Source organism: Oncorhynchus gorbuscha, linkage group LG07 (genome assembly GCF_021184085.1).
Source record: "Oncorhynchus gorbuscha isolate QuinsamMale2020 ecotype Even-year linkage group LG07, OgorEven_v1.0, whole genome shotgun sequence".
NCBI classification, from domain to species: domain Eukaryota; kingdom Metazoa; phylum Chordata; class Actinopteri; order Salmoniformes; family Salmonidae; genus Oncorhynchus; species Oncorhynchus gorbuscha.
In genome coordinates, this window is record NC_060179.1 from 77,275,462 (window position 1) to 77,288,234 (window position 12,773).

General features: G+C 41.8%; 1 protein-coding gene across 8 annotated transcripts in view; it reads left to right on the plus strand.

Annotated features, from left to right (window-relative positions):
* LOC124040395 (E3 ubiquitin ligase RNF157-like) overlaps positions 1-12,573 on the plus strand; it is a 36,744-nt gene extending 24,171 nt beyond the window's left edge. For 3 of the 8 annotated variants that reach the window (XM_046357547.1, XM_046357546.1, XM_046357548.1), the window contains exons 16-18: positions 3,484-3,532; positions 5,584-5,697; positions 10,586-12,573. In XM_046357547.1, the coding sequence (XP_046213503.1) occupies positions 3,484-3,532; positions 5,584-5,697; positions 10,586-10,746 (324 nt within the window). In that variant the 3' untranslated portion in view covers positions 10,747-12,573. Of the gene's footprint in view, positions 1-3,483; positions 3,533-5,583; positions 5,698-7,252; positions 7,313-10,585 lie in introns of all 8 variants that reach the window. The other 5 variants (XM_046357553.1, XM_046357555.1, XM_046357550.1 and 2 more) reach the window with 4 other exon arrangements.
* The last annotated feature ends 200 nt before the right edge of the window (positions 12,574-12,773 follow it).

Consider the following 12,773-nt stretch of genomic DNA (forward strand, 5'->3'; position numbering starts at 1 on the left):
TTTGAGCCACTTTCCCAGCTGCCAGACCATGAAAGAGAAGCTCTCTACCAGTGCGTTCCCGAGCGCACAGTTGGCTGATAAAATAGGTATGCTTGCCGCTGACTTTCGACGCCGATTTGCTGACTTTGAAGCACAAAAAAGCAGGTTGGAACTGCTCGGTAACCCATTTGCTGTTGACGTGGAAAGCTCACCACCAAACCTCCAAATGGAGTTGATTGACCTCCAATGCAATGATGCACTGAGGGCAAAATATGCGGCAGTGGGTGCTGCGGAGTTCGCCCGTTTCCTCCCGACACAATGCCCCAGCTGCGCATCCAGGCTGCTCAAACGTTGTCTATGTTTGGCAGCACATACCTGTGTGAACAACTGTTTTCTTTGATGAACTTGAACAAAACATCACACAGAAGTCGACTTACTGCTGAACACCTCCACTCAATTCTGAGGATTTCCTCAGCTCAGAGCCTTACCCCGAACATTGATGAACTTGTGGAAAAGATGGGACACCACCAAGTATCACCCTCAACCTCAAACAAGTGAACATTACTGTGCAATCACATATTTAGAGTTTTTACTCAGTTCAAGTTTAAAAGTTAAAGTTTAATATTTGTTTTCACTGCATGTTACTTCTCCTTAAACAAAGTGTTGTTTTTGATTAATAGATTTTTGCACTTTATTTTATTGTATTTCAATCCAATTATATTTTAAAAATATTTCAGTTGAGTGGATGATAGAAAATTGCTATTATTGTTTTTTTCTTTGAAGTAAATTTAGCCCACTTTTGCTAAAATAGAAAATATAGGCTACTGATGGTGCCTTGAATACCGGTTTCTTTCATTTAATGTTCATGTTATGGGGATTTTTATATAAAGGAAATTTGTCTTTTGTGTCTGTTGAAAATTAAAGATTACTGACAGAGCCATAAGAAAATATTGCTTTATTTATCTGATCATATTGGAATATATTTGTTAGGTTTTCAGTAGGTTCAATGAGGTTCACTAGACTATATGCGTCATTTAAAAAATTTTCAATGAACATTCGAACAGTCCGGCCCTCGGCTTGTAGCAAAATTTTTTATTTGGCCCTCCGTCCATTTGACTTTGACACCCCTGCTTTATAGCAAAGACACACATAGCCAGACAGCATTGGCTATAAATTATCATTCAGCTTTGTCTCCTAAACTATGGTCTTTTCTCGCTCTCAGGTTTTGTTTTATAGTCCTATCAACAGGCATATATCCCTCCTTGACAAGATCACAGAGACACAGTGACTAGCACACAGACATTGTGGAGCCAAGAGATAATTGATTTAAAAGATATGTTTACATATGAAGACAAGCTTGACCCCTCCCCTCTCTGTGGCCCAAGTAACTGACCCCATGTCAGAGAACAGATAACTGCAACCGGCCAACAGTATTATCCAAAAATAGACATTCTGATGAGAAGTAACTCACAAGCATATAATGAATATAAAACATCTTATCTATGTTACCACCTAATTCTGATTATTCCCCAACAATAGACAGGCTAGAATATATATATATATATATATATATATATATATATATATATATATATATATATATATTGTAGAGATGGGTGACACTTCCATTTAATTGGCACTCCTGTTGCAAACAACAAGATTCCCCCTGTCACAAGGGAATTTATGGCTGATTTTAAGATGAAATCGTCAACCCTGTTACTTAATTTGGCACTTAACATGCTCTTTGTGACAGAATTTTTAAATGAGATGAAATGAAAGTTTTTTTGGACCCAAGTTGCACTTCTCAAAAGGCACCGAATTGGTGGAATGTACCTAGACTATATGAATGGATATACAGTGGGGCAAAAAGGTATTTAGTCAGCCACCAATTGTGCAAGTTCTCCCACTTAAAAAGATGAGAGACCTGTAATTTTCATCATAGGTACACTTCAACTTATGACAGACAAAATGAGAAAAAAAAATCCAGAAAATCACATTGTAGGATTTTTAATGAATTTATTTGCAAATTATGGTGGAAAACTTTTGTTATTGACCAAATACTTATTTATCTCAATACTTTGTTATATACCCTTTGTTGGCAATGACAGAGGTCAAACGTTTTCTGTAAGTCTTCACACACTGTTGCTGGTATTTTGGCCCATTCCTCCATGCAGATCTCCTCTAGAGCAGTGATGTTTTGGGGCTGTTGCTGGGCAACACGGATTTTCAACTCCCTCCAAATATTTTCTATGGGGTTGAGATCTGGAGACTGGCTAGGCCACTCCAGGACCTTGAAATGCTTCTTACGAAGCTACTCCTTCGTTGCCCGGGCGGTGTGTTTGGGATCATTGTCATGCTGAAAGACCCAGCCACGTTTCATCTTCAATGCCCTTGCTGATGGAAGGTTTTCACTCAAAATCTCACGATACATGGCCCCATTCATTCTTTCCTTTACACGGATCAGTCGTCCTGGTCCCTTTGCAGAAAAACAGCCCCAAAGCATGTTTCCACCCCCATGCTTCACAGTAGGTATGGTGTTCTTTGGATGCAACTTAGCATTCTTTGTCCTCCAAACACGATGAGTTGAGTTTTTACCAAAAAGTTATATTTTGGTTTCATCTGACCATATGACATTCTCCCAATCTTCTTCTGGATCATCCAAATGCTCTCTAGCAAACTTCAGACAGGCCTGGACAAGTACTGGCTTAAGCAGGGTGACACGTCTGGCACTGCGGGATTTGAGTCCCTGGCGGCGTAGTGTGTTACTGATGGTAGGCTTTGTTACTTTGGTCCCAGCTCTCTGCAGGTCATTCACTAGGTCCCCCCCGTGTGGTTCGGGGATTTTTGCTCACCGTTCTTGTGATCATTTTGACCCCACGGGGTGAGATCTTGCGTGGAGCCCCAGATCGAGGGAGATTATCAGTGGTCTTGTATGTCTTCCATTTCCTAATAATTGCTCCCACATTTGATTTCTTTAAACCAAGCTGCTTACCTATTGCAGATTCAGTCTTCCCAGCCTGGTGCAGGTCTACAATTTTGTTTCTGGTGTCCTTTGACAGCTCTTTGGTCTTGGCCATAGTGAAGTTTGGAGTGTGACTGTTTGAGGTTGTGGACATGTGTCTTTTATACTGATAACAAGTTCAAACAGGTGCCATTATACAGGTAACGAGCGAAGGACAGAGGAGCCTCTTAAAGAAGAACTTACAGGTCTGTGAGAGACAGAAATCTTGCTTGTTTGTAGGTGACCAAATACTTATTTTCCACCATAATTTGCATATAAATTCATAAAAAATCCTACAATGTGATTTTCTGGATTTTTTTTCTCATTTTGTCTGTCATAGTTGAAGTGTACCTATGATGAAAATTACAGGCCTCTCTCATCTTTTTAAGTGGGAGAACTTGCACAATTGGTGGCTGACTAAATGCTTTTTGCCCCACTGTAGATACAAAACTTGTAAAATATACACTACAAAATAAATCCAACTGTCTCTCTCCTTCTCACAGGGAAATGATGTCACAGAGGAAGACTGCCCCTCCCCTTCCCACGAGCAGGGTAACTATGTGACCTCTTTATTGACCTTTCCCCTCTCACCTCTGACTCCTCTGTTTTACCCTCCTCACTATTTGGCCATGCTGGAAAGGACAGAAGTATGGGGCAGTCTAACCACTAATACAATGTTATCCACTAATCTTAAAGCCTCCTCATCAATTCTGACGACATTTCCACTTTTGTCCTTTCTAACATGGCATTCTAGTGACTGACTACCCTATTACAGCACCCTATACTTTGATCTAACATAGAAAGACCATTATTAGTGAGATAGCAGGGTGTTTTAAGTGGTGCCATGCTAGATTCTCTCTACTGTAAATTAAAAAGTGGACTAAAATACTGGCCATCGGTGAAATCATCCCAAATCATGCGTTTGCACCTGTGCAGTTGGCTCAGTTTGCTCTGTATGTGTGTGTGTGTGTGTGTGTGTGTGTCAGTCAGACCTGGTTCAAATATCTATTTTATGTGTATTTGAGTATTTTCTAATACTGTGACCAAAATAAATGAGCCTACTTCTATTGAAATTATTTTCAAACAATTTCCTATAAAGAGTATACTATTGGAAAGTATTTTCAAATACTATTTTCAAATACCTGGGTTAAATTGGAGTATATTTGAGTCAGTGTATTTGAGTATTTTAAAATACTTTCCAAGTGTATTTACAAATACATTCCAATATTCAACTACTTGTCTTTTCAAATAAAATATACAGTATTTAAATACTTACTTCCAAATGTCGTTGAAAGTACTTGAAATCCCCTAAATAGTATTTGTATCCAGGTCAGCTGTGTATGTGTGTGGGTTGTTAGCTTGCCAATGCTTGTGTGTTTGCCTGCTGTGCTCTGCATGCGCTGCTTAGATTCCACACCCTAATATGCAGTTGTATGTACAGTGTATTTGTGTGAGTGTGAGCCTCTCTCTCTTTCTCTCTCTCTCTCTGTGGAGTCATACTCCATCTCCTCATCCTCCTCTCTTCTTCCTCTACTCCAAAGTGATAAATTGGGCTTCAATCTCTAACCCTGCCTCTCTGTGTCCCCAGAGTTTGAATGTGTGTGACCCCGGAGTTTGAATGTGTGTGTGTAATTTATGAATGTGTGTTTAAATGTTTGTATGTCTGCATGTTTGTGTATCTTGTGTGTATGTTTGTGACATCTTAATCACCATGCATGTTCTGACTAGTATACAACTTCTTAATATTTATTTTTCTCCAGCCGTAGTCGGTTTGCATGTGTGTGCGTGCGTATGCGTGTGTACACATTTTACTATAATAGTGTGTGTGCGTGTGTACACATTTTACTATAATTGTGTGTGTGTGTGCGTGTGTCCACATTTGACTATAATTGTGTGTGCGTGTGCCTGTGTTCATGTTTTACTGTACTTGCGTGTACACGTTTTTATTATACTTGTGAGTACCAGAAGTCCTCACAAGAATACTAAACCAACTAAAATTCAGAGAAGTGAGGATATTTAGCCGTTTCTAACATGTAAAAAGGCTATTTTAGGCTTAGAGGTTAGGTTTAGGGAAAATAAGATTTTGAATGGGAATCAATTGTTGGTCACCAAAAAGTCCTCACAAGTATAGTAAGACGTGTGTGTGTGTGTTTATATGGAGTGTTGCCATTGGTTGTGGGCATTAAATAAACAATAACAAACAATGAATAAATGAGTTCATAAGGAAACCAAAGGAATCCTGTCTCTATATATGTTCATGTGCATATGATGTATGTTTGCATGTATCTGTCCCTGCTGCACCGTGTGCCAGCTTCCATGTGCATCCTCTGAGCCTGCTGAGCCACATGCTACTCATCACCATCACATGATCTATCCCATGCCCTCCTTTACTTTACACACACACACACACACACACACACACACACACACACACACACACACACACACACACACACACACACACACACACACACACACACACACACACACACACACACACACACACACACACACACACACACACAAAAGAAACTAGCTACATCCCTGGCCCCGTCCCCTGCTGTGCCTGGCTGCTGTTGTTTGACCTTTGCCCTCGCTTGCAGGTGGGCGGAGCAGGTGTCCAGAGTTGGCCAATAACAATCAGGGCGTCGCCCTCTGCGACACGCACTGTTTGGGGGGGCTGGACAATGAGCAGGTTCCCGACTGCCGATTCGCCGGTGAGTGGCAACCTACCGAACATGGACCAATCAGAGCTGAGTCTGGGGCGAATGGGGAGAGAAATGGGTGTCAGTGTAAGGAAATAAGAAGTGAGCGAGGGATCCTGGACGAGAGGAAAAACAGAAGTCAGGGTAGATTGAGAGGGTGGAGAGGGCAGGAAGTGGCAGACAGACAGGTCTACAGAGCTTTAAGTCAAAGCTGAGGCTCCGATGTATCTAGCCAAGATTTGTTTAGCATAAACATTTGCCCTTCAAATGTCTGTCTACTACTGTTGTTTCATCTCAAAGGGCTCAGTAAATAGATGCAGGAAGGGAATGAATGAGCCAGACTAAATCAGGCTGTAATTGGCGTCAGCAGTGGGATCCATCCATACCGAACACTGACAGCATGTCTTTTTCAGCAGTTAGAACAGGAGGCTTCCTTCTCATCATCCACCCTTCTTTCACTGTTGTGGTTGTCGTCTGTTGTTGTTTTTCTCAATAGCGGGTAGTTGTGCAATCTCTTCCTACTCTACCCACAGTAAAAAAAAAACTCCTGTGTGCGTGTCTTTATGTTTGTGAGTGTGTCTGATTGTGGATATGTGAGAGTGTGTGTGTGTGTGTTTGACCATGTTTCATTTGTTTGTGTGTGAGCTTTTGTGGTGTTCTATTTGTCCGTGTTCTGTTTGTCTGTGAGTGTGTGTGTGTGTGTGTGTGTGTGTGTGTGTGTGTGTGTGTGTGTGTGTGTGTGTGTGTGTGTGTGTGTGTGTGTGTGTGTGTGTGTGTGTGTGTGTGTGTGTGTGTGTGTGTGTGTGTGTGTGAGAGAGCGCGTGTGGGTGTTCTATCCGGTTCATCCCAGAGCTCCAAGTTCATGTTCAGTGTCTGCCAGTTCCGAGCCGCTTTGCTAATCGTCTGCGACTCATCCCTCCACTCATCCCTCCCTCCATCCATATCTCCCTCTCCTCTGCTTCTCCCTTGCTTGCTAGATGTGCCCCTCTGTTGTGCTGACCAGAAGCAGGTTACAGTGAGGGAGGGGTGAAAGGCTTTGTTTCTCAAGAGAAAATCCCAGCACCAGGCAGTGTGTCAAGATCCAGGTGCTGCTTTTGACAAGAACAACAAGTATCCAAAACCATTGAAAAAACGTTGCTTTAACTTTATCTCTGTAAGCGCTCTAACATGGGCAATGTTTCTGCGGCCACCAACTCTCAAACTATTAGTCCCTGTTTTCTGACCTTTTGTTGTTACAAGGCTCAAGCCGCAGAGTGAACGCAAAGATTTAGACATCTGGCTACTTGAGAACAGTCCCTATTTTAATAATTACAGACGAAGCCTTAGCTCCTCCCATTCCACGTAACTCCCAACTTATTGACCTCTGACCCCAGTCCCTTGGTCGCCCTTGTACCCACCCGCCCCCTCACCCCTTCTCTTTGTGGTATTTGAATTCTCTGTGCCGTAAATGTGTTCTATTCTCTGTTTCTCTCCTTTATCCATCATTTCATATTTTCCGTCTCCTCTTCGATGTCCCTCTCTCTCTCTCTTTCTCTCTCTCTCTCTCTGCTCCCTTTCGGATGGACAGATGCGGATTCGTGCCCTGTGCACATTGAGGAATAGGTATGGCTATAGCTGTGGCTAGCTGGTAGGTCAGAGGATATTCACTAAACTAAAACCATAGGCTCACGCTATTGACACTGGAGACTGCTCTACCTGTTAAATAACCACTATCTGGTAAATAATTACTACCTGGCTACCTGGGATATAAACACGACATGGCTACCTGGGATATAAACACGACATGGCTACCTGGGATATAAACACGACATGGCTACCTGGGATATAAACACGACATGGCTACCTGGGATATAAACACGACATGGCTACCTGGGATATAAACACGACATGGCTACCTGGGATATAAACACGACATGGCTACATGGGATATAAACACGACATGGCTACCTGGGATATAAACACGACATGGCTACCTGGTAAATAACCCCCACCTGTTAAATAACCACTACCTATTAAATAAATACCTGTTAAATAACCACTACCTATTAAATAAATACATGTTAAATAACCACTACCTATTAAATAAATACCTGTTAAATAACCACTACCTATTAAATAAATACCTGGTAAATAACCACTACCTATTAAATAAACACATGGTACATAACCACCACCTATTAAATAAAGGTATGGTACATAACCACCACCTATTAAATAAATGTATGGTACATAACCACTGCCCACTAAATGCATACATGGTACATAACAGTGCATACCAAACAAATACATGGTACATAACCACTGTATATTAGATAAATACATGGTACATAACCACTACCTGGTACATAACCACTACCTGGTAAATAGCCACTACCTGGTAAATAACCGCTACCTGGCAAATAACCACATTTTAAATAACCACTACCTTGCTACCTGGTAAATGACCACTAACTAACCACTACCTGGCAAATAACCACATCTTAAATAACCATTACGTGGCTACCTGGTAAATAACTGCTACCTGGTAAATAACTGCTACCTGGTAAATATCCGCTACCTGGTAAATAACCACTACCTGGTAAATAACCACTACCTGGTAAATAACCGCTACCTGGTAAATAACCACTACCTGGTAAATAACCACTACCTGGCTACTTGGTAAATAACTGGTAAATAACCGCTGCCTGGTAAATAACCACTACCTGGTAAATACCTGGTAAATAACCGCTACCTGGTAAATTACTGCTACCTGGTAAATAACTGGTAACTGGTAAATAACCGCTACCTGGTAAATTACTGCTACCTGGTAAATAACTGGTAACTGGTAAATAACCGCTGCCTGGTAAATAACCACTACCTGGTAAATAACCGCTACCTGGTAAATAACCACTACCTGGTAAATAACCACTACCTGGTAAATAACCACTACCTGGTAAATAACCACTACCTGGCTACTTGGTAAATAACTGGTAAATAACCGCTGCCTGGTAAATAACCGCTGCCTGGTAAATAACCGCTACCTGGTAAATAACTACTACCTGGTAATTAACAGCTACCTGGTAAATAACCACTACCTGGTAAATGACCACTACCTGGTAAATACCTGGTAAATAACCGCTACCTGGTAAATTACTGCTACCTGGTAAATAACTGGTAACTGGTAAATAGACACATGCTGCTAAATAACCACTTGTTAAATAACCACTACCTGGTAAATAACCACTACCTGGTAAATAACCACTACCTGGTAAATAACCACTACCTGGTAAATAACCACTACCTGGTAAATAATCACTTGTTAAATAACCACTACCTGGTAAATAACCACTTGTTAAATAACCACTTGTTAAATAACCACTACCAGGTAAATAACCACTACCTGGTAAATAACCACTTGTTAAATAACCACTACCTGGTAAATAACCACTACCTGGTAAATAGCCACTACCTGGTAAATAACCACTACCTGGTAAATAACCACTACCTGGTAAATAACCACTTGTTAAATAACCACTACCTGGTAAATAACCACTTGTTAAATAACCACTACCTGGTAAATAACCACTACCTGGTAAATAACCACTTGTTAAATAACCACTACCTGGTAAATAACCACTACCTGGTAAATAATCACTACCTGGTAAATAACCGCTACCTGGTAAATAGCCACTACCTGGTAAATAACCGCTACCTGGTAAATAACCGCTACCTGGTAAATAACCGTTACCTGGTAAATAACCACTACCTGGTAAATAACCACTACCTGGTAAATAACCACTACCTGGTAAATAGCCACTACCTGGTAAATAGCCACTACCTGGTAAATAACCACTACCTGGTAAATAGCCACTACCTGGTAAATAACCACTACCTGGTAAATAGCCACTACCTGGTAAATAACCACTACCTGGTAAATAGCCACTACCTGGTAAATAACCACTACCTGGTAAATAGCCACTACCTGGTAAATAACCACTACCTGGTAAATAACCACTACCTGGTAAATAGCCACTACCTGGTAAATAACCACTACCTGGTAAATAGCCACTACCTGGTAAATAACCACTACCTGGTAAATAACCACTACCTGGTAAATAGCCATAGCGTGATCTAGATCAGTGATGTCTTACCTTTCTCCTGGAGAGCCAAACGGTGTTTATATTAGTTTCAGCCCAGCACTCAATCATCCATCATTGACTAATCCTCAAGAAAACCTTGATTAGTTGAATCAGGTGCTTTAAGTGCTAGGCTGGTACAAAACCCTGCATATAGCTACCGTAACTCACCTGTCTTTCAGGGACGAATCCCAACTTGAGAAACACATCTGGTAAAAGTGTTTTGTGCACATTTCTGAAGTTGGGATAGGTCCCTTATTGAATGTGCATGTGGCTCAATAGGCCTGACTTTAACTCCCCATTGCAATGACCAGGTAGGTAGCCTAGCGGATAAGCATGTTGGACCAGTAGCTGAAAGGTCGCTGGTTCAAATCCCCGAGCCAGCAAGGTGTAAATATCTGCAGTTAACCTTCAGCAAGGCAGTTAGCCCCCAGCAACAACTGCTCCCTGGTTGCCGATGACGTCATCCCACATCTCTCTGAGAGGGGTTGGGTTAAATGCAGAGGACACATTTTGGTTGAATGCATGCGCAACTGACTAGGTATCCCCTTTTACCACTTTCCCTCCAATTAGACTGGTCCGCCACAGACTTTAGACACTACCATTATCACCCACTAGACGGCGATATAATAGAACAGTCCTCAACATGTTGTTTTTCTTTTATATCCTTTGTCTTCTCTCTCTCTCTCTCTCTCTCTCTCTCTCTCTCTCTCTCTCTCTCTCTCTCTCTCTCTCTCTCTCTCTCTCTCTCTCTCTCTCTCTCTCTCTCTCTCTCTCTCTCTCAGGTCTGATGTATCTGGGAGGCTATAGGCCAGTGTTGGAGCCTCTCCCCCACCACGCCTCAACCAGTAATATCAACCTGGAGGAGCAGGGGGCGGAGACTAGGGATGGCCAGAGTCCCAAACAAACACCTCACACACCACGCCGCGGACCACTCATAGTGTAACACGCACACACCCGTACAATTCCGACCTCAGTGTCATAACAGCACAGACTGATATTTTAGCCATTTTACGCAACCTCATGATTACGCAGTAGACCTTCCTCCCTGCATCTCCTCACCTAATCAACCAACGCCCATGTCCTGAGGCAGTGTCCTCACTGAACCGTCCTGCATCTCTCCTCACTCAACCGTCCTGCACCTCTCCTTGCTCTGGACAATAGATGAGAAGCATCTATCTCAGTTGCTAAATCTAAATCTGACAGGAAAATCTTGAAGAGGATTTAACCTATCCACAGTCCAAAAAGGAGACTGCTAGAGTTAGACCCTTCTCCCCCTCAATGTGTCATAATGGCTTTCTTGTGTTTCGTGTCATTGGTAGACCTTTGGGACTCCTCCCCTTGCCTCTACCAACCAACCAATCAGGGGTTAGTGTGATCTGCAATCTAATTAATATTCATGTATTTCTGTTTGACCTTCTAACGAGTGGTCGAACACTATAAAAACAACAGTTAGCTTCACTAGACGACCAAACTGGATTGTACTGGACTCACCAGCTCCAGTCCATGAACCAGTAGACTCTGGCCCTGGTTTTGCATGCAGCTCTTTTATGTCTCCAATCAGCCCTACTGTACTCAACTGTGATCTATCCTGAATGGGACTTGCCTCGTTAGCTAAGAAACTGGACATGCTGGTGAAAGGAGGATTTGATCCAAAATGGCGGTGGTAGATGGATGCTGAACTGTAAAGAAGACAGAGTGGAGACCCTGAGAATGTACGATGCCGATGGAGGATGTGTAACACTCAGAGGAGAATGTAACGTAATGATTTGTTTTGGGGTTATTAACTGTAGAAGAATGACCTCTGAACTTTGAACTACCACCTGTGTCCCTTGCACACCTTTCCTAACGCACACACCAGATTATCTCAGTCTGACTCACTGGTGTAAAGAGCTTTACCACAAAGACACTAAAGCAATACAGAACCTGTACCTGTAAACAAGTAACACACATCACCCTACAAAAACACCTGTGCTGTTCGATAGACAAACCTGAACCTTCTCATTTTGTGAAACCCTTTAGTTAGTTTAATTTTCTATTATATTGTTTTTAGTGTATGCTCTACTGTTAATGTCGTCACATGTTCTGTGTTTTATTTGTTTGAACAAAAATGTGTTGCTCATTACGTGGATGATATGTGAAATTAATAATTGTATTTGAGAAGAAAAAAAAACTACATAAAAAAAACGGGATGATGACACCAACATGGAATGCACTTCTTGCTGTTACCCAGGCAACACACTTTGCAGTGCATGAGGCGATTGTAGAGTAAAGCATGGTAGTCTATGTCAGTCTCCACCCCTGTAGAGTACCCACAGTGGTATGCTCCACAGATCCTCACACCCCTAAAGAGTACCCATAGTGGTACACCCCTCTGACCTTTCTGTTTTGTCACATTGTCTCCAAATGACACCCTATTCCCTGTATAGTGCACTACTTTGACTAGAACCCAATTCCCTGTATTGTGCACTACATTTGACCAGAGCCTTATTCCCTTTTAAGTGAAGGTAGCGAGCCATATGGGACAATAGGGTGACATTTGAGATGCATAGATAGTCTATAAGATACACTACAGATGCTCTCTTCCTTATCCTCAACTACAGGCTTGGCTACAGCTGTTAGCTAGTGTTCACACCGTCAGCTCATACACCCCTACCTGTATCCCTCTCACCTACAGTATACTGGACCATGGGTCACTTTTGTAGAATGCTGATTGAAAATGTCAACTGCAAGAAAAAAAATAAAGTTTTTCGAACTAAAGTCCTTTACCATTTCTTGTTTACATCCGGTGAATGAGACAACTTATTTCGCCGTGGTTCTTTTTTTTTTTTCGATTTAAAAGCTGCTTTCAAACACCAACCTCTACTGGACATCATACTTACAAATATAGATCGAATTATGTACAAAAAGTTTCAACTGACCGGTAGATTAGGCGGTGGCTTCTCAGAACTTTTTGTATGATTCTGCACGTAA